The following is a 23,307-nucleotide window of genomic DNA, read 5'->3' on the forward strand; positions in this document are numbered from 1 at the left end:
TGTGGGGCTCGATCCCAGGACCCTGAGATCATGACCTGAGCCAAAGGCAGAGGCTTAACCCACTGAGCCACCCAGGCACCCCACGGATTTTTCAATTTTTTTGAGTAAGGTTTGGGTGGCTATGTATTTCCCCCTTAAGACTGCCTTTGCTGTATCCCATAAGTTTTGGACTGATGTATCTTCATTCTCTTTGGTTTCCATGAATTGTTTAAGTTCTTCTTTGATTTCCTGGTTGATCCAAACATTCTTAAGCAGGGTGGTCTTTAGCTTCTAAGTGTTTGAATTCCTTCCATACTTTTTCTCGTGGTTGAGTTCCAGTTTCAAAGCACTGTGGTCTGAGAATATGCAGGGAAGAGCCTCAATCAGTGGAGCCCTGATTTGTGACCAAGTATGTGGTCTATTCTGGAGAAAGTTCCTTGTGTGCTCAAGAAGAATGAGTATTCTGTTGTTGTCTGGTGGAATGTTCTGTATGTATCTATGAGGTCTATCTAGTCCAATGTGCCATTCAATGTTCTTGTTTCTTTATTGATTTTCTGCTTGGATGATCTGTCTATTATTGAAAGTGGCATGTTAAGATCCCCTACTATTAATGTATTCATATCAATACTCTTTATCTTGATTAAAAGTTGTCTTATGTATTTGGCTGCTCCCGTATTGGGGGCATAAATATTTACAACTGTTAGATCTTGGTGTATAGACACTTTAAGAATGATGTAGTGTCCTTCCTTATCTCTGACTACAGTTTTTAGTTTAAAATCTAATTTATCGGATATAAGAATCACTACCCCAGCTTTCTCTTGAAGCCCATTGGCATGAAATATGCTTCTCCATCCCTTCACTTTCAGTCTGGATGTATCTTTAGGTTCCAAAGGGATCTCTTGTAGACAGCATATGGATGGGTCCTGTCATTTTATCCAATCTGCAACCCTGTATTGTTTTATGGGAGCATTTTGGCCATTCACATAGAAAGTGATTATTGAAAGATATGTTTTTATTGACATCATGTTGCCTGTGAAGTCCTTGTTTCTATAGATTGTCTCTGTAAATTTCTGTTCTATGCCACTCTTGGGTTCTTTCTTCTTTACAGAACCCCCCTTAATGTTTCTTGTACTGCCAGGTTGGTGGTCACATATTCTTAAACCTTGCTAGTCTTGGAAGCTCTTTATCTCTCCATCCATTTTGAATGTCAGCCTTGCTTTATAAAGTATTCTTGGCTGCATGTTCTTCTCATTTAGTGCCCTGAATATGTCTTGCCATCCCTTTCTGGCTTTCCAGGTTTCTGTGGATAGGTTGACATTATTCTGATGGTCCTTCCTCTGTACTTAAGGAATCTCTTCCCCTTAGCTGCGCTTAAGACCTCCTGTCTGAAATTATCATTCATGAATTTCACAATTAAGTGTCTGGATGTGCAAAAAACAGATCTAGGGTCCAGATCTCAGGGTTTTGCAGGTTGCTGCCAGCCCCAGAGATCCCAACCAGAGATAGTGCACTGAGTTTTCAAGCCTGGGCTGGGAGTGTTCAGACTCTCACCAGGTTCTAGAGACCAATGGCTAGTGGCCACACGGAGTTCTGTCAGGCGTAGGTGGGGAGCATAGTTCAGACCCCAGTCTAGCAGTGTACATTCAGAATGCAAAAGGCTGTGGTTTTAGAGAGCGCTGGCTGGTGTCCACACCAGACTCCATAGTGCGCGCTGGCAGGAGTATGCCTACCCAACTGGTGGTGCAAGAAGCGGAAAGCTGGGGGCTCAGGGACCACTGCCTGTAGGCTTCACTGTACTCTCTGGCACGGGTGGTTGCCAGTGGTGGCCATCCTAGGTCCATGGGCTTAGGCCCATGCCTATGACCGCCCAATTCTACCAGTTTCCCCTTAAGATCTTTTGCTCTTTTTGAGTGCTTTTAATAAGACTCCAAGTTAATCGTGGTCCCCAATCACAGGGCACTGTTGTATTGGGGTATTACTTTCCAGTGGGTTACTTCTGGTGGCTCCCTCCCCCTTCTCTTTATTGTCTGATACCAGTCTGATCATTCCCACTCTGCTTTACCTCTCCACTGATGTCTTCTGCTCCCTTAGAGATCCAGAAGTGTATAATCATACATCTCAGGCTGATTTCATGGGTCTTCAGAGTGTTCTGGTAGATAATTAGCTCACTTTAGGGGACCAGTTGAAAGAGGATCTCCTACTTCTCTGCCATCTTGCCCCTCCTCCTCCAAAATTTAAAATATAAATATCCAGAAAGTTTTAACTTTCATCTCTGTCCCTTCTCCCCCATTCTTCCTTTCTCTCCTTAGGTATCTATATTAGTTGTTACATGAATATTTTGGGAGGCACTTTAGAGATTTGGTAGTGAATTAGGAGTTAAATTTGTGACCAATACATAGACAACTAGACAAATGGGAGAACAAGACAGTTATTAATTATGAGAAAAATTACATTTGTTTCATAAAAGGAAATTAATCACATTGTAAGATTTGTTATTTGTGAGTGGCTTGTATGTTGTCACATCACTGTAAACAGTATCCACTGATCAAACTAAAATTATAATGCAACTATATTTGAGGTATGGGGGATAGAAAGTTCTTTGAATGTGGGGGGTTAAGTAAAAGCCAAATTATTATCTTTGTGTTGGTAAATAAAAAAATAACCTATATAAATGAAAAAAAAATCAAGAAGTAGCAGTTTGGACATGCTATTCAGAGATACAAATAGTTAATACAAAAAGAATGAACTAAGAACTAAAAGTCATCATCTTTGCAGAAGGGAGGTAAGATTTGTTGGTTTTTCATAAGGATCCTTGGGATTATCTTGAGTATCTCTTTGAATACTTACTAGTTGTATGAGGTAGGCTCTTTTTTATACTTATAGCCCCATGATAAAATTAATTATTTGAGATTTTACTAACTATGTATTGCTACATAATGACTTATAACAAAACTTGACATCTGAAAACAACATATTATTACCTCATATTTTCCCTGGGTCCTTGAAACTTAGCTGGGTGTTTCTGGCTCAATCTCTCATGGAGTTGCAATTAAGATGTTAGCTAACACTGCAGTCATGTTGGTGTTTGACTGTGGCAGTCTGCTTCAGAGCTCACTCACATGGCATACCCAGAAGGCTCCAAGCTCATTCATGTGGACCTCATCCTACAGCAGCCTCAGACCAGAGCAGTTGGCTTCTCTGACAGCAAGTGATCTAGCAGCACCCAAGATGGAGGCCATGGCCTTTTTAAAATCTAGTCTTGGAAGTGACATCTATTACCTCTGTCATAATCTGTTAGAGGCACATCCATAAGTCTAGCCTACACTCAAGTTGAGGAACTTCAGGAACAAAATATGAATTCAAGATGAGTTATCTTAGAGGTTGTGTACCACAGGAGAAGTGGCTTCTCCCAGTTACCATAAGTGAGTGTAAGTGGTAGCCTGATTTCAGGGCTCATAGTTCTTAACCACTATGTAACCCCTACATTGTTGCCTGTGTGGTATTTACTCTGCATGTGAAAGCAGCACCTCCTTTCACACCGTCACCATCTTGGAAATGAAGGGGTGGTGAGAGGGATAATGCACATAAGAGCTGACTCTCTTATGTATGGCACACACCCAGGGGTGTCAGGTCTGAGCAAACAGAAATGAGCTATATGTTATGCTCTGTATATGTGATGCAAACTATAGCCTCTGGTTCCGAAAGTGTGCGTGACTGCAAGAGAGAATTACAGGAGTATACAGATAACCTTGAATTCACCCTAATTTATAAAAAAGTCAAACCCTCTCAAGCTTTAGAACTTTATTGGTAATGAATTATCTGAGGCACCCCTTACACTTGATCATGACAAAGTGAGGCTTCATATTTTTAGGATGGGGCATTAGTCACAGGGGCATGTTGGCTAAGGTGAGGAGTTGGTGCTATATCTTTAAAGCTGTTGGGAGCCACTGAAGTGTTTTAAGTATGGGGGAATGACATAATTGGATATGTACTTGCTGCTCTGAGCTATACCATTTTGTCTAAAACATCAGATGACATTCTACATTCTCATGCATGAGACAGCAGATGCCTCCTTTACACGTCACCAAATTCATTCATGTTACTGTAATGAGATTTATAAATTTCTCATATCTGCATATCGGTCAAAGTACCCTATCTCAAGGGACCCGTGTCTGTCTCTTTCTGTGCACATAACCACCTGTGTGGCTACAGCCAGGCCGTGAGCTTTTTATGGCACAGAGTGATTGCCTCACTCATGCATGGTCTGTTGTCAGGTAGCAACCACACTATTGACACATATTAGGAACACAATGAATGTTGTTAAGTCAAAATAGACTCAACTTGGTTGGACACCTGCTCTGTTTTAGGTACTGTACTGAGCTCTAGATATAGAGAAGAGATATAAGAGAAGTAAGATAATGTCATTTTATTTTATTAATAAAAAAGTCATGACCATATATATTCATTCAGTCTTTCATCCATTCATCAAACATTTTTGAACTTCTGTGAATGTGGCATTGTGCCAGGTGTTGGAACACAGCATCACACAGCACAGGGCCACTGCTCTTACAGTTTCTGTGACCACCGTTGGGGACAGAACAGCGTATGATGATCCTAGCTCAGTACACTCTGTGGGCACAGAGTAGGGGCTCATACATCAGCACAGAAAAGGGCCATAATTGACGGAAGGGGAGACTTTTTGGAGGAACTAACCTCTGAGTGGTTCAGAAGAATGGATGGTAGGAGGAATGGATGTGTGACTCCATCAAGTATTGGGAGACTGGATTGCTAAGATCTGGGTAGGGGGAGTGGGAAATGAAGGCTATAGAAGGGGATGGAATCAATAGTGAAAGTAAGCGATTAGTAGGAGTTACTGATCCCTCCAGAGTGATATCCAGAGCCAAGCAAAGCTTCATCTCTGCTGTCTTTGTATCTTTTCAGCCCTCTACGAGCAATCCTGTGAGGTGTACAGGCACCAAGGGAACACAGCTGGTTTCTTCTACATCGACTCTGATGGTAGCGGGCCACTGGGACCCCTCCAAGTGTATTGCAACATCACAGGTAAGGATCAGAAATCCCACTCATACTTAACCTAGCTATGGGATGGTACACAGCAAAGGGAAGACAACAGGAAGGGGACATGCATAAATAAAAATTTAGAGAACCAATTTCTGTGGTGGGGGGTGGTATTTAAGTAAGTAATAGACATTTACGGCTGGGTTATCTTCATGAGAGAGGAAGACTTAATGGTCTTGATCACACTCCGTCAAATCAAGAATTAACTCTGAGGTATTTTCTTTAGAACTTGCCAAGGATGTTTTCTCTCTTAAAACTCATAAGCAGAAAGAAAAGAAAAACAACTAAACAAACAAAAAAACAAAACTCAAAATCAATAGACAACCCTGACTCAGGGAGTGGAAAAGTATGATTCGTGTCTGGCCCTGAGGATGGTGTGAATCCCATATGCTCTCTGAGCTTCAGCTGTTCATCAGTGAAATGGGAAAAGTATTTCCTTCCTCCCAGAGTTGAAGATGAGACACAATCATTAGTATCAGAGGAATTGGCCAGGCTACTTATCCAATAGATGCTTAGTAAGAAAAGTGAGCTATTTGCATTTTCCTGGCCACTCCTTTCTAAAGTGCACAAAGACATAGTAAGAATTAATTATTGCATGGATTTAGAAACAATATATGATCACTAAATTATTCTGAAAAATAATTCCTCAAAGCCAAAACCTGATGTAATAGTTCCTTAAAAATACAGCAGTGCAAGTACCCTCTCCATTGTGAGTGTCATAAATTAGCACATACACGTTTTTGTGTGTTTGTTTCAAGCACTGGCCTTTAGAAATGACAACAGAATCATGTAATAAAGCAGAAAAGTAGGGAGGGTATTAAGACTCATTGAGTCCTCAGGCTTCCTTGCAACAAGGCAAGCACATTCACCAAGCTCTTTCTGTAGCCACAGGGTGCCCTGGGCACTGAGGACATGCAGAGAATTAAGACACAGCCACTCTCATTTGTGAGGCCATAGTATCAGGGAAAATGTCATGCAATATTGTAGGTAGAAATGCAAGCAAAGCATTGCAAAACTGGTGATTGCGGGCACTTACCGATTTGTTGTTCTGGATACAAACAACCACACTTCTTCTGTAGAATATGTTAGTTACACAGAATTAGATGCATTTCATTGCATTTCCTTAATAATTCATCTCTCCAAATTGCATATGTGCTGGCTGCTTCTCAACTTCCCTATATCATAATTAGAAATTATGTTATGGTAAACTGTAGTGTTAACCTATGGGTGAAGAACTAATTTTCTCTGTGTATCTTGAGTATTTTCAAGATGGAATTAACACACAGAACTCCAGTGATTCTTGTTAACAATTTAGACTTTCTAATTTAAGAAATTCAAATTTAGTAAATGCCCTGTTACCCACTTTGGGAGCTGAACTGAGATTTACAAATACCATCTCTTGCGCTCCTCACAATAAAAACCTGAGGTAGATATTTTTATCTCTATCTTACATAGAAAGAAAGAGAATATGAGATTTTCATGACTTGCTCAAAGTAATAAATCCTGGGACTAATAGTCGAGACCCAGGAAGCAAACAAAACCTTCTGGTGCAGTAATAATTTATATCACTCAAAGATTAATTGGGTACTTTGTATTGCTTATGTTTTGCTTTTGTTATAAAATAAGTCAATATTAATTATAGAAAATTTAACAAAAAAAGCAAGATCTGAAGAGATTGTTAAAGTCACCTTTAAACCACAATCCACAGATTACTATTGTTATTTTATTGTATGGATTTCCTTGGGATTTTTTTTTTCTGTGAATGTGTATGTGTGTTTCTCCTATGAGTGCATATATTTTTAATTTTTATGTATTTTTTAAGGTTTTATTTATTTATTGGAGAGAGAGTGATCACAAGTAGGCAGAGCAGCAGGCAGAGAGAGAGGAGGAAGCAGGCTCCCCGCTAAGCAGAGAGCCTGATGTGGGGCTCGATCCTTGGACCCTGAGATCATGACCTGAACCAAAGGCAGAGGCTCAACCCACTGAGCCACTCAGGTGCCCCTATTTTTAAATATATATTTTCAAATCATGAATTTAATAGATAAGCATAGACTTGCCCTTATGTCATTAAAATATATTTTGAGATTAAAATATATACTTTAAATAGGCCTTAAATTATTAAACTCTTCAAAATAACATAAGCACAGTGACAAGGAGGGTATAATTGATTCATAGGTCTCATTTACATGGCACTCCCTGCCTCTTTAAAAAGACTACCCTTCAGGCTTATGTATGATATTTTGTCCAGGAATGGCTAAAGAGGAATGCTTACTTCTATTTAAAGGTTGCTATTTCACTGATGTGATACTCAAGGAATGGGGACCTTGGAATTGTGTCCTGGAGTTCATAGGCTTGATAATGCATGACTGGGGATTTCTTTTACATATGCTGTTTTGGTTACATGTAGTTGTGGAACATCAGTTTTGCTTTTGATTTGTTTTTGTTTTTCTAGAAGAACTATAAAAATAAAAACAAACCTTCCGTATAGGCTAAATTCCATAATTCTCATATTTAACTGACACCCATTTTAATTCATAAACATCATGATGATCAAACACATATTTTTGTATTTATAATTGTTACTTGTTCTTAAATAGGAGTGACTTGTGACACCAGTGTAGGTATAACAAAGTGACCTAGGGAAGAGAGAGAAGGAGGAAGAGAGGGAATGGATAATTGGAACTGAGGGAACAGAACAGTGTGCAGTGGGGTGGGAGGGTGACTTGTTCTGTGTTTAACTCCAGTTTCTGAAAACACAAAGTTGCTGTTCTCTGCACTTTTGAGCAACATCACTGGGGTAATCACACAGAGAGTGTAAATGGCACCGGACGGCAGGGGACCTGGATTCTCTCTCTGCACCTTGTGCCAGTCAGCTGAGTGCCCCTGGCCTAGTTGCACATAAATAAGACCTGGGATCCTAAAATAAGGACCTGGGGCCAGGTGGTCTCACAGGCTTTCCTCATTTAGAATTCCCTTAGAGATCATTTGAGATTTGACAGAAAAGGGGATGTTTCTCCTAATAAATCTACACACACCTGCAAATAGGTATCATGAGGGTAAAGGACAGTTTTTAGATTGGAAAACAGTAAATTTGAATCACAACTGCATCTGTCTTCACAATGTGCCCTGGGAGGACACATTCCTTTACTCTAGGTGGCACCTTATCCCTCTCTGGGGATTTATGTCTGTGCATCTTACTTAGCACCGGGTGATCTTGGGAAGATGAGCTCCCCACATATTCACAAAGCAATGGCCCCGTTCACTGGAAAGCAGTGTGATCTCTGCATGGGTACAGTATGCCAATTCATGGAAGTAACCTAAGGGGGGTGATTAGGCTTATTTATAAAGTGGACTGAATCTGAACCTCTACACATTTTGACTGTGTACCTGTTGTTCTGAGTTGGTTCACCACAGCACTAGCGGGTAGGAGACAGGGAAAACCCACTGTGGAGTGCTGAATGAAATTATGGATGAGGAAGATAAAAAGTTTCTGCAGGAATGCAGAGCTGGCCTACTTCTAATCTCTATATATGATTTACTATTCCATTCAGCCCAATATAAGTTTACACATTTCAGGCACTGTGCAGACTGCGAAGGATACAAAATAGAGTCTGCATTAGTTTCTCCAGGCTGCTATAACAAATTGAGTGACATAAAAGTACCCAGAAGTATATGTGTCACCGTTCTGGAGGCTGAAAGTCCAACATCAAGGTGCCACAGGGACACACACTACCTCTGCACCCTGTAGGGGGGAATTCTCCCTTGCCTCTTCTGGCTTCTGCTGGCTTGCCTAACCTTGGTCATTAGCAGCAGCACTTCAGTGACTGCCTCCCCAGATTGTCACCCTGCTTCCATATGAAAGAGTCACACTTAGCCTTCTCCTTTCATGTATCTGTTTCTTCTCTTCTTGTAAGGATATCAGTCATATTGGATTAGGATCCACCCTAATGGAATATGATTTCATCTTAAGTTGATTAGATTTACAAGGAACCTATTGCCAACTAAAGTCATGTTCACAGGTGTCAAGGGTTAGTACTTCCACACATCTTTTTGGACAGAATTCAACCCATAAGGGTATCATTTCAGTCTCCTTCAGAAGTTAATCATGGAGAAGCCACAACAGCAATTATAAGGATCACGACAGGGTGTGTACAGTGTTCTGGGAGTCCACTGGAGGGACAACTAATCCAGCCTCCTGCACAGTGGAAGGGCTTTTGATCTAAGATCTAGGTGGGGAGTAAGAGCTTCCCAGAAAAAAGGGCAAAGGAGAGCACTTTCAGGAAGAGCAAATGAATGTCAGGAACAAATTCCAAAGGTCCTCTAAGCCTGCATATTTATGGGGACCAACAAACTCACCAAGATGAGTTGCAAGTTTAGAACACTGAGAAACTCATCAAACTGAATGAGTAGAAAAGGATCACATTTTCTTGAGTAGAGGCAAGCAAAAGCTGTTGAACGTCCATAATCCGAATTATAGTTTCAAAGCAAGGAAATCTACTAAGTCAATTCCGGGGAAAAGAAGGAATGTTTTATCATAGACACTTGTTGAGCATGCAGACTAGTTAACTGTCTCTGAATGAAAGATGAACCACTTTCTGAGCACCAGTCAGAAGATGCCATCCTCATATCATGCATAGGCTCTAACACTGTTCTCTTATCTTGAGGACAGCAGACCACTCATAGGCCTTGCTCAAATTAGAGACTGTTTACAAAAGTGTGTGCCTACAAAAGGAAATTATGGGAAGGGGACTACAGAGAAGAGCTAGTAACAGAGGGGTTGTTCCCACCATCATGCGCATAAAGGTGAAGGGAGGGAGTGTTACCAGAGTGAGAAGGAGGGCAGCATGTGGAGAAGCCATGCCTTGTGAGAACTATGACCTCCTGTGTGGGAATAGCCAACTAGGCACTTGGGGAATGCTCCATCTCTCCTTGTTTCTTCCAGTCTCTTCCCTATTTCTTCACTGAGCAAACCCAGCTAGAATTCAGAAGGCAAGAGCAATTGTTGGTGTAATGTTTTTCATCAGTCTTCCTGGGCACAGAGAAGGCAGCAGGCCGATGGAGAGTGCATTGGTTGGGGGCAAATGGAAAATATCAGTGTTAGCCTGTTAAAAGAACTGTGCAAAGAAGTCTGGGGGGAAAAAATGATTAGAATTCATCAAGAAGCAAGGATGGTGGTGAGGCAGGAGCTATCAGTGAAATCCCCAAAGCATGCAAATATATGAAGCATGGATTTGTTCAATAGATTCCAAACTGAAGCAGAAATACATCCTTTTGCAGGTTATATGGGAGTGAGGTTGAGAAGAATGCAAGAGGGGTGCTTGAGTGGCTTAGTCGGCTGTATATCCGACTTGATACCAGCTCAGGTATTGATCTGATGCATCTTACATTGATCTCAGAGTCATGGGATCAAGCTACACAATTGGTTCCAAGCTCAGAGTGGGGTCTGCTTGGTATTGTCCCTCCCCCATCCCTCTGCTCCTCCTCCCACTCTATCTCTCACTCTCAAATAAATAAAATCTTTAAAAAAAGAAAGATGAATGTGAGAAACACAAGCTGAACAAAAGATGAAGAGAGCTAACAAACTAAAAGTTGGTAAGTCAATCAGTTGGTGAGTAACTGAGGGACACAGAGACCACTAAGGGAAACCATGTCATGGCATACTAAAACACAATGTTTTGGTAAAGGGCACACCTGGGCCCTGTGCCACTACTTGGTTGTAAAAACCTCCTAGACTGGGTGTGGATAATTTTAGCAATGATGTGAAGTTTGTGGTCATCCTTAGCTATGTCAACACAATTGGGCTAATAGAGGAGAGTGCATTTAAGACAACAAGAAATCCAGGAGGACTCAGAATTAGGTTCCTGGAAGAAAATTCAAGTTGGGCTTGCAGAGTAAGTTGGATGCTATAAGGAAGTGAGGGAGTTCCAGGCACTGGGATCAACATAAAGGAGAAGATAGGAATAGAGAAAGACCAGGGCACAGAAAGTAGTTGAAATTATTGAAACCCTGAGGAATTTGTGCAGGAAATTGGGGTTTAAAATAGGAGAATGAGTCTTTTCAGTTATTTCCTGCTTCCCTCAGTACAATGGTTAATTTTATGTTTCAACGTGGCTGGACCATGGTACCCAGATATTTCGTCAAAAATTATCACTAATATTTCATTGAGGGTGTTTTTTTGGTTGTTGTTTTGTTTTGTTTTGTTTTGTTTTTGGATGAGATTAACATTTAAATCAGTGAACTGTGAGTAAAGCAAACTACCCTCCAAAACATGGATGGGCTTCAACTGATAAATTCAAGGTCTTGGTAGAAAAGAGCCTGATCTCTACCAAGCAGAAATTAATTCTGCCAGCAGATAGCCTTTAGACTCGAACTGCAACTCTTCGCCGAGTCTCCTGCTTTCTGGTTTACCCTGCAGGCATGATCTTGTGACCCAATTCCTTGAAACTGATCAGTTGATTGATTGATAAACAGAAGATAGACTTAGATAGATATAGGTCTGGGTAGATAATTATACTCTTCATCCTGTTGGCTCTTTTCCTCTAGACAACTGGGCCTAATAAACTTGGAGTACCTGTAGTTTAGGTATTCCTGTTCTGTGCTCTCCTCTCATCTCTGTGTATTTCCGCTGTGACACCAATCATACTTCATTGTAACCCACTAGTGTTTACTTGTGTGTTCCCATGGATCTTTGAGCTCCTTAATGGAAAATGAGGGACAGGATGTGATGAATCCTGAATCTGCTTTATGTATGCTCCAATGAGTTCAGTGTAAATAGAATGCTGAAAAATCCCAGCCAAATTAAAGATTAATTAATACCTTTCCCCTTTTTTTCTTCCCAATCTTGCTAATTTATCTTAGATTAATCCCATTAAATCAATAGCAGTTGGAATTGTGGCTACTGCCTCAACGTCTGATTTAACTGGGTTCAAGTCATTTCCACTACATGCTATGTCTTCTAAAAATCCAAGAGTGCAAGTGCCCACATGTTCCCCATAGCCTCTAAGACTTCCCATTAATGGCTTTCCCCAAATCCCTTCTTTTCCTCAAACACAGGAATGACCAGTGTGAATACCACATGTTTTGGATTCACATTGGAATTCAGATTCTAGTACTGGCACATTCCAGCTACGTGACCCTGGACAAGTCATTTAGCATTTCCAGATCTTGGTTTCCTTATCAGTGAAATGAAGATGTGAAGATGTTAAAAATGGCTGCCTTTAGAATTAATGTGGGGGTTAGAATATATATGCGAACTTCCCAACCCCCAAGAGCAAATGGTCATGAAATTGGGTAACCAAACACCCTGATTTGATGATTGATTATGTCCTCATTCTCTCTCACTGCTTGTCCTAGTATAGAAGATAACTGCGTAAGCATCCTAGCTGTAAAATATAGTTGTCTCCTTTTGCCAGAAATAAAGTCTGTGCTCCTTCTGCAGGTGCCGTGAGATTTCTGAGGTTCTAGGAGCCTCAAGGGAGCATTTGTGAGGGGAAACTTCTAGTATTGATAAAGCAGAATTAGAAACGTGGGGCATTCTGACAAGATATTCCTTAGAACTTGACATTTAAGCTCACTTTACACAGTTCCCATTTTGCCATTTTTAATGTTAACAGTTCATCTTGTCACCATTTTCAAAGATGTTTCCCAGCCTTACAGTGTTTTTCCCTCTGTACAGAAGAATTTCATATTGATATGCAAAATTGTTTGTTTAGAACCACTAAAAAAAAACACATTTATTTTCTCTCTTGACAGATACCATCCAATTTTGTGTATCTAGACCTATACAGCTATCATCAGGCATTTCAAGGAGTTTACAAGGAATGTTTCGTCAACTCTCTAAAGCAAAACTTGTTTTTCATTCTCAAACAGCTCATAACCCATTTGCAAACCACCTTACAAGTCCTCATATCTTATCACTCTTGTTATTATGATGCTCTGTTTGTCCCTTCTTTGGCAGTAGGCTCTGTTTTCATTAAAACTCATCAAAGCATGCATAATGGAGTAGGTAGAGAAGCTGCAATTGAAGTCTCTCTAATATTCCTGCACATAATTGTGCAGTGTGATTGCAGGTAATAGATTATTATCCAGACTATTGATGGAAAGAAAGAAACGAGTCCATTCAGTTAGCTCTAACAGCCTTGCTTTTAAAGTTAAAGCAATGTTTGTGAGTTTACAGTTTGTGTATCGGCTGCACAAGGGTCTGTCAGTGTATGAGTTACCCATGACATTGCATGAAACCAACTTATAGCACATTTATCTCTCGCTGAGTTTCTTAGTATGCTGTTAATTTTTGGCAGCTGTATTTTACATCAAGGAGAAGAAGAATTCAGTTGTTGCTGTCTTGCACATCTGTAATAAAGTTCTGTCCTCGTATCTCTTATTGGCATCCCCCTGCTGGCTTCTAGCCCAAACACTGCACTTCATACACACACACACACACGCACGCACACACACACACACACGGACATAGGCACACATACACAGCACAAAAAGGAAGAATTAACTTCCCTGCCAAGTCTTCTGCAAGAACAGTTGAGGCTCAAGTTCTTAAGCTTGCCTTTAATCATATGTTAGATAGCCATCATTGCAGAGGAATGGTTGCCAAATCTTGTCATTTGGTTATGGACTACATTCTGTTGTGCTGGATATCTTCTGGGTACTGGGATAATTCAAGACACATAGACACATCACTGTGAGGGGTGCCTGGGTGGCTGGCTCAGTGGGTTAAAGCCTCTGCCTTCAGCTCAGGTCATGATCCCAGGGTCCTGGGATTGAGCCCGGCATCAGGCTCTCTGCTTGGTGGGGAGCCTACTTCCCCTCTCTCTCTGCCTGCCTCTCTGCCTACTTGTAATCTCTTGTCTGTCAAGTAAATAAATAAAATTAAAAAAAAAAAAAAGACACATTGCTGTGAATTACCTGGAATTATTTTTACTTTGCAAATATGTTAATAAGGTTAATAAGTTACAGAAATGGGATTCCAATTACAGCCATCAAACCTAAAGCTGTTCCTTTGTTAGGTGTGTTCTGTTTTACCAGAGGATACTAAAGCCTAAGAAGCAATCTTTCCTCTCTTATTTAAATCAGCATTTCTTTTTTTTTTTTAAATATATAATCTTAAATGGTCATAAATAACCACCTTTTTTTAAAAAATTTTATTTATTTATTTGACAGATAGAAATCACAAGTAGGCAGACAGGCAGGCAGAGAGAGAGAGGAGGAAGCAGACTCCCCGTGGAGTGGAGAGCCTGATGCGGGGCTCAATCCCAGGACCCTGAGATCATGACCTGAGCTGAAGGCAGAGGCTTTAACCCGCTGAGTCACCCAGGTGCCCCTAAATCAGCATTTCTTGCTTGTCTGCTTGGGCCAGCCACTGATGAGGCACTGAGAATGTAAGAATGATTAAGATACGGTGCCCCCAAGTCTACAGTGTTTATAATCCCCTGTCCTTGTTGTAAACAAAACAAAACGAAACAACACCACCCAAGTCCTCAGCCTTCCCCACTCTGATTCATGTTTCCTTCGACAGCTAGAGAGGTCTTTTGAAAATACAGGTCTAGGGGTGCCTGGGTGGCTCAGTTGGTTGAGCGACTGCCTTCAGTTCAGGTCACAATCCTGGAGTCCCGCATCGGGCTCTGCTGAGCAGGAAGTCTGCTTCTCCAGCTGACCTTTCTCCACTCATGCTCTTTCTTTCTCTCTCATTCTCTCTCTCTCTCTCTCTCTCTCTCTCAAATAAATAAATAAATAAATAAATCTTTAAAAAAAAAAAGAAAAGAAAATACAGATCTAACTGTGCCTTTCCCCAAGCCCTTCTTCTACCTGTGCAAATTCCAGGCTCCTTAATCATGGCTTACAATTTTGAAGGTCATGGTTATGAGGGTAAGTGAGTTCATATGCGTTAATTAAGTCTTAGAACAATTCCTGGTGTTTATTACATCCTTCAAATTATTGTAATTAATATCTATTATAATTATTGTCTTGGGACCATGGGCAAGGCCCTTAATCTCAGTTCCTCTCTCTGTATATGAAGGGTGATGATAACTGATTTTATTATTGGTATGTACACAATTAAATGAGCTAACATTTTAAAGAATGTCAGAGGGTGACTGACACAGAGCAGATAGTGTAGGAACCATAGGCCTTTCTCCTTTTCTTCATTTCCCTTCCCTGGGAAACATGTCCACTGTGTCTCTAGACATTAGGCTCAGCTCATCCTGGGAGAGAGTCCACAAGCTGTGTTGCCGTTCCCAGGTAACACAAGCACCATTTCCTGCTTGAGACTCACTCATGGGTGACATATGTGTTGTGGCTCACTAGCAGTTTAATCAGTTGGACTAATACTTATATTGTTGCTTATGTTTCAGAGGGACAATTTGCTCTCCAGAAATTGTTTTCCTGTTTTAGGCTGAAGATGAATGGCAATTCAGTAGTTTAGAGGAAGGAAACTTTTTGTTTGAAGTATCTATTTCCCTGTTTGATAGCTTATGTTATCCATCCACCAAGGTGTGGTGACCTCATAGGGCTTCCAGCAGGCTGGTCTCTTAGGTGGAGCCAGGGAGCAGATCTGCTTGTGTTGAATACATGAGCGTTAAAGTGGTCTCTCCGGGCTAGTGGCAGACGGCATAATCTCCTGCTAAATTGGGCCATTAAATAAAACTATTAAGTCATAAAGCTGTAGCATTACCCTGAAATTAAAGCATTGTCACCTTTGAATTGCCAAGAATTTTAACAGGCACTTAGAGAAATTCCTTTCACACACCCGTTTAGCACGGCCAGTTGATTCCGACCACGTGGATGAGAACAGAAGGCTCAGGACAAAAGATGAGAGGGTGATTGCAGTGTGATTTTTGTTCATTCATTTGCTTATTCACTCATTCACGCGCACACACACCCTCCACTAATGCAATCACTGATTTCTTGAATTTCTTTATTCATCTCTCATTTATTTACTCATTAATTCTCTCATGTATTTACTTCCACATTTATTTTTCATGTGTGCAGTTACTTATACATTATTCGCTCATTCTTTAAGTCAGTTGGTCATTCAGATATTCAGTTGGTCATTCAGAAATTAAGCCATTCACATAAACTTTTGGGAACTGACTGACTTAAGTGCCAAGGTTACAAAATGCATGTCTGTCCTTGTCCTCAAGGTTCTCACAGTTGGAAGAGAGAGACAGATATTGTAAACAGATTATTTACATATGGTGCAAAAAATAAAATAGAAGCCAGTAGATGGTACAGAAATAGCACAAGGAAGGCAGTGGTTGAATCAAAGGGTCCAAGGACACTGGTAATGGTGGTTGGAGATGTCCTTGAAGAGCTGCTCTCTGCTGGGTTTTATAGTAGAAACAGCTAACATTTAATTGAGCATCTACTGATACGAGGCACCACACTAGGCACTTTACTTTCATGATGTCATTCAGTTTTCTTGGCAATCATGTGAAGAAGATACCATTCTTTCCATTTTATAGAGCAGGACACTGAAATCTTGAGGGGCTGAATCACTTGTTGTGGGTCTTACAAGTTGACGTATCTTGGCCAAAAGTTGGAACTAGCTCTTGCAGTTCCTATCACTGGGTCCCTAGGACAGGTGACACAAGCAAATAAAGACTCACGTGTCCAAACAGAACCTTTCTCTGGCTTGCCCTGGCCTGTTCTGCCCTCAGCCATTGGCCAATATCACAGTGGAAAATTCCTCAAGGAAGTGACCGCGATGGAATGAGGTCTCTATAATATCTACCAACTCCCTGATTATCACTTTCCTCATCTTTAAAATGGGGATCATCATACTTACCCTTCAAAGTTTTCTAAATATTAGATGAGAATTATATAAAGCAAAGGTTTTTATATTTTATTTCCCCAAAGAATGACCTGGGATAAAGATTCAAAATTATATTTTCTAAGATATCCCCAGCAATGGTTATTCAGTAGGTTTAGAATGGTGATCAGGAGTAGCATTTTTATAAGCACCTAAAGATATCAGACCTTGGGAAATATCCCCATAAAGTGATTAGCATAATGCTTAACTCTTAAAAAATCCCCATGCTTATTCATTCCCACTTCTAAGAGGGGGTTCATCAGTGACTAAAAGAACAGTTCTTCTTAGGACCTGAGCACAGAGCCTATCCTGATCCCTTCCTGGTAGACCTTTTGCAACACATTTTTATTGTGGATACCTAGCAAAACCCACATTTTAGTGCTGTGGGGATAAGGGCCCAGTCTGATCAACCAGTATTTATTGATACTGCTTTGTGCTCAGTGCTGTACAAGCTACTATAAACCACTAACCTCTATGCCTAAGGGTCTCATATTTAATTTCCAGCTCTTAAAGCACTTTTATCTAGGTCATTCTATTTAAGGTCATGTAATCATCTTGTAGATTTGACAGCCATGGAATCTCAGGCACATTAACTTTTAAGAAACTCAATTTCCTCATCTGTATAATAGGGATGATCAGTTACTCTTACATCAATGTGATGATGTGTAGATTAAATAAAATTAAATGAGTGATGTGCTTAATAAACTCAATCCAAGATGTGGCATTCTCGAAGAGCTTTTGAAATAGAGGCCATCATTAGCAAGTACCATCATCATGGGAGGTTCTAGATGCTGAAAGAATTTAGAGACAGAAATGATTAAGAAAGCCTTCATAGGAGACGTAGTACTTATGTTTGACCTTGAAAGGTAGGTGTGCCAAGGGGGTGCAGAAAGGAAGAAAGGGAGAAAAATATCAATCTTTTTGAGCTCAGGAGGGTCATGGATGTGGAGATGCAATGAGCAGGTGTCTAAGGACGTTTGGCCTTCTCTAAGGACTCCTGGCTCACCTGTGGATTCTGATGCAGTGCTACCATTGGGCTGGACAATTTCCTTGTCTGGGAGAGTAAAATAGCAAGTGGGAGTCAAACATGCTTCCTATAAAGCTTGCTTGCTCTTGTTCACTTTTCCTCTGAGCCCAGGATTCTAGGGAAAGATGATGAATCAAAGCCAATCTAGACATTCCACACTTGATCTTAGCCAAAAGGTTGAGAAGCGAGTCCAAAGGAGAAAAAAAAATAAAATAAAGAGGCAAGATGTGCTAGAGCTTAGGATTCCCTTCTCTTCAAAGTAGGGAAATCAGAGGAGACATTCTCTAGGGCCCTTTTTCCTATTACTCAAGTCAAGGGAGCACCCATCAGCCCTGTGTTCTCAGTATGCAAGCGTTTGAGTATGTTATATGTATTTGCAAGGAGAAGTTGGTAAGAGACATTGACTGGTTAGACTGTCCATTGAGACAATTTCCACATGGAGTAAAGAGTGCCAGCTCTGAGAATTCTGTCCAACCCTCAAGCCTTGTTCCCAGTTCTGTTCTTCTGTAATACTTATTCCTCACCAACTTCTTTAGACCAAGCTCTCATCCCTTTCTCTTATGAAGCTTCTTTGCCTGTCATAATTCTTATAACTCCTCCTTCAATTCATGTAATAGACAAACATGTGCCAAATGTAGCATGGTCATTAAGATCATGGACTTGGTTTGAATCCAAACACTAGTGCTTCTTAGTTTTATCAATTCAGGTGATGTAGTTGAGTTACTTGGCTTCCCTGTTTCTTGGTTTCCTCTTCTGTAATGAATAATAGAACTTATTTTTAAGGTGTTATGAGGCTTATATGAGATGACTGATGTAACCTGTAAGAAAAAAATGCCTGGCATTGTATACCTAATACATGATAGTTATTATTACTTATTTTTACCACCATAGCCCCCAAAACCTTGACTTTGGTTTCTGGGAATGAAGTAATGCAAATAACTAATAACTTTTATGAGTGTACAGCACCCGATATACTGAAAGCACTCCCTAAAATTAATTCAACATTATTAATATATATGCACTTGAAAATGGATATGCTACCATGTGTGAATGGTTGAATTTGAAACTTACTTTTGCTATTTGATAATTATTTGGCTAATTAGTCCTTAGCCATGTGTGTGTTGGTATAGGGCACACATATATGAATTTGTCAGAGCATAGTAGAATAGCTTTGGTCACTTACCAAAGATGCTGTGCTAAGTGTTTTTTCCCCTAAAGTTTTTATTCAAAAATATTCAAACTTACAGAGAAGTTGAAAGAACACTAATACCAGCACCCATACACTTTTCACCTAGCTTCCCCAAACATTAAAATTTTGCCACATTTGCACATTTGTGCCACTCTCATCTCTGTGACTCTCCCTCTCTCTCCTATCTCCCCCACCCCCCTTCCTTCTGGTGTAAAAGCTTCTTTTTTTTTTTTTCCCCTGAACTTTTTGAAAATAAGTTGTAGACATACTGATAATTTAAACCTAAAGACCTTCTGTTCATATCTTTAAGAACAGAGATATTATCCTACATAACCACAATACCAAAGCCATGCATAAGAATATAAACATGAATTCAATCAGAAATCTCCAATATATGGTCCGTCTTAGTCCCTACAGTGTCTTTTGTAGCAGCATCTGTTTTTGTATGTCTATTCAGGATTCAAGGAGTGTCCACATGTTGGATTTGATGGTCATATCCTTTAGTCTGTTTTAACTAGAAAATCCGTGCCCCCAACCCATCACTTTCATATGGTTTTCATTACTAACTTTTTTTTAAATTTAATTTTTTTTTTAATTTTCAGCATAACAGTATTCCTTGTTTTTGCACTACACCCAGTGCTCCATGCAATCTGTGCCCTCTCTAATACCCACCACCTGGTTCCCCCAACCTCCCACCCCCGCCCCTTCAAACCTTTCAGATTGTTTTTAGAGTCCATAGTCTCTCATTGCTCACCTCCCCTTCCAATTTCCCCCAACTCCCTTCTCCTAACTCCCCATGTCCTCCATGCTATTTTTTATGCTCCACAAATAAGTGAAACCATATGATAATTGACTCTCTCTGCTTGACTTATTTCACTCAGCATAATCTCTTCCAGTCCCGTCCATGTTGCTACAAAAGTTGGGTATTCATCCTTTCTGATGGAGGCATAATACTCCATAGTGTATATGGACCACATCTTCCTTATCCATTCGTCCGTTGAAGGGCATCTTGGTTCTTTCCACAGTTTGGCGACCGTGGCCATTGCTGCTATGAACATTGGGGTACAGATGGCCCTTCTGTTCATTACATCTGTATCTTTGGGGTAAATACCCAGTAGTGCAATGGCAGGGTCGTAGGGAAGCTCTATTTTTAATTTTCTTGAGGAATCTCCACACTGTTCTCCAAAGAGGCTGCACCAACTTGCATTCCCACCAACAGTGTAAGAGGGTTCCCCTTTCTCCACATCCCCTCCAACACATGTTGTTTCCTGTCTTGCTAATTTTGGCCATTCTAACTGGTGTAAGGTGATATCTCTATGTGGTTTTAATTTGAATCTCCCTGATGGCTAGTGATGATAAACATTACTAACTTTTTTAAAGAGTACCAGCTGGTTATTAAGCAAAATGTTCCGTATTTCTTTGGATTTTTTTGTTAATTTCTTTATTGTTGGAATACTTTGGCAGAAAACCTCATGGGTGATGTTTGTCTTCTTCAGTGTATGCCACTAGGAGGCACATGATGTTATTGGGGAGGTTCAACCCCATTGCTGGCTAAAATACTTCTGCCAGTTCTCTGTATGGTAAAGGTGATTTATAATCAGTGAGTTGCCTGTGGGGTTAAATGCAGATGCTGTGTGAATACCCAGTTCCCCAACATTTCCTCCCAGTCCAGGAATGATCCTCACCCATATGCTATTACACTGGAATTTGTAAAATGTTGTTTTACTTATCCTATAATTCCTTCTGCATTTTCAGCTGTCATTCTGCATTCTTCTCTACAGAAGAGCTTTTTCTACCCCCAGAAAAGCTTTTTATCCCTTGCCCTGTCTAACCTCTCTTGTGTTGCTCTAGACTGATAAGTCACTTAATTTTAAAATGTTACTATAATCATTATAATTTTTTGGTATTCTAATTGCCCCAAATATAGCTAGTCATGGTCCCACTAATTCTGTTTCTATGTCTTTCTTACCTGTCTCCATTAATCTTGGAGTACTTCCTTGTTTTCTAGCACCAGATGTTACCTTGAACTTGCCTTGCTTACACCTAAACTCAGCTGTTTTCCCAAAGAAACAAAAGACATATTTTTGTAGTAAATGGTATTTGGAAATTGGGATCTAGGTGTTAGGTTTGCTTATTACTTCTAGTCCATTGCAGTGGACAGAACTTGAAAATGTGTGTGTATGTGTGCATGTGTGTACACATATGCTTAAATTATTTCTTATGGTTATTTCTAATGTTAATGGAACATTGTTGGATTTTTCCTCATCATTCTCTCTTCCATATATCTCTCTCTTCTCTCAGAGTAACAACCTGTCTTAACAATACCAATATATTTACTCATTTGTTCTACCTGACAATATGCACAAAATAGTTTCAGAATCACATCAACCAGATCACTACCAATAACAAAGTAAAGTGTAACATTTACTGAATTTTAATTTCAGTTCTTAGATTATATTCTACCAAGGATGTAAGGCTAGACAGAATACCTCATTAAAAAGTCACTTGAATTAATATTTCCTTATTTGCCATTTTTTAAATATATTTAATATACAGTTAGGCTTTTTGTTTCTGCTTAATATTCAGTTTTAGGGGGCACCTGGGTGGCTCAGTTGGTTAAACATCCAACTCTTGGTTTTGGCTCAAGTCATGATCCTGACAGCAAGCCCTGCATAGGTCACACTCTGTGCTCAGTGGGGAGTCTGCTTGGGATTCTCTCTCTCCGCCTCTCCCCCAACTAATGCAGCCTCTCTCTCATTCTCTAAAATAAATAAAACTTTAGAAAATTATTCCATTTTAGTGTTTGTCTCTTTTTATCCTTTTCATTTAATTATATATTTCATTAATGTCTTTGCAGAATATTTATATTACAAAACCTAAATATAGATATTATATATACTTCTATTGGTATACTTACATAATATATACTTTTATATTTATATTATATATAATATGGTTGACCAAAGATGTCTTACTCTGTCTATGGCATTCACCCTCTTCTTACCCATCTCTTGGTTATCGGTTTTATTGGTTTACCCTTCCTGTGTGTTTTTTTTATTGCTTCTGTATTCTTGCATACAATGTAGCAGAGTCTTTTTTACCTTAATGACTTGATCTTGTCATTTACAGTACTTTGTGGAACACATTATAAATCAGTTTAGAAAGGTCTTGTGTGGTCCTTATTATGCATGCATAGTATTTCACTGTGCCAATTAACTATGCTTTGTTCATTCAGAAACCTCTTGATGGATATTTGATTTTTTCCCCTTTTTTAAGATATATTTATTTGAAAGAGAGAAAAAGAGAGTGAGCATGGGAAGGGAGGGGCAGAGGAAGAAAGAGAGGAAGAGGGAGAATTCCAGTCAGACTCTGCACTGATTGTGGAGCCCCAAACAGGGTTTGATCTCATGATGGTGAGATCCTGACCCCAGCCAAAACCAAAAGCTGGATGCCAAACCAACTGAGCCACACAGGCACCCCTGAATTTCTTCTTCAATATGCTGCTCTTGCAATAGATATTCTGGGCTGCAGAGAAGAATTTTAAGTACATATCTAAACATACTTTCCCATCCTTTATCAGTTTCCTGTTGATTTCAGGAGCTCTCACCAGAATCAGTGAAATCCTGGCAATCTGGTGGATGTTTAGTTTCATGGTAAGTGAATGCCCACTCTGGGTCAAGTGTTCAGCATACAAAGATTTACAGGATTGTCTTTTGCCTTGTAGAGCTTACGGTTTAGCTGGGAGATTGAAGTAAACAAGTTGTTATCATGGTTCTTGAGCAAGACCAGAGCTGGATGTTGGTGGAGTTAGAAGACGTTTCCCACTGCAGAAGACACTGGTGCTCTGACAATGTCATTCGTACTTTGACGAGCTCCAAAGCAGAGATGTGTGCTGAAAGAAAGATAAATCATTCCATGCTCCTCTTTGAGTGTGTTTTTGTCAATCACTTCTAGAACCAGAATATAGGATCCTTGAAACGGAGTGTTAGGCAGTCAGAGATTTATTGTGGCCTTATCTTCCTTTGTGTTCTTGTAAAAGGAGATGTAAATGCTTCCCTTGGATAGTCCTTCTCAGGATTATGGAAAGACCTTTACAGTCAGCTCTCTCCCATCTGGACTCCTGAATTTGGTCTTGGCTACTTTAGCTCTTCTTAACAAAGGAATGGAAACTACTTATTCTGTACTTGTGTCCCAGATAATGAACTATCCTGTCTCAAT

At 40.0% G+C, this 23,307-nt stretch overlaps 1 protein-coding gene across 3 annotated transcripts in view; it reads left to right on the plus strand.

The window, feature by feature from the left end:
- The window catches only part of LOC111160860 (contactin associated protein like 5), an 823,942-nt gene that overhangs the window by 544,014 nt on the left and 256,621 nt on the right, over nucleotides 1-23,307 (plus strand). For all 3 annotated transcript variants that reach the window (XM_022524243.1, XM_022524244.1, XM_022524245.1), the window contains one exon: nucleotides 4,921-5,040. In XM_022524243.1, the coding sequence (XP_022379951.1) occupies nucleotides 4,921-5,040 (120 nt within the window). The remainder of the gene's footprint in view (nucleotides 1-4,920; nucleotides 5,041-23,307) is intronic.

The sequence above is a fragment of the Enhydra lutris genome, unplaced genomic scaffold (genome assembly GCF_002288905.1).
Source record: "Enhydra lutris kenyoni isolate GAN:26980312 unplaced genomic scaffold, ASM228890v2 scaffoldscaffold78, whole genome shotgun sequence".
NCBI classification, from domain to species: domain Eukaryota; kingdom Metazoa; phylum Chordata; class Mammalia; order Carnivora; family Mustelidae; genus Enhydra; species Enhydra lutris.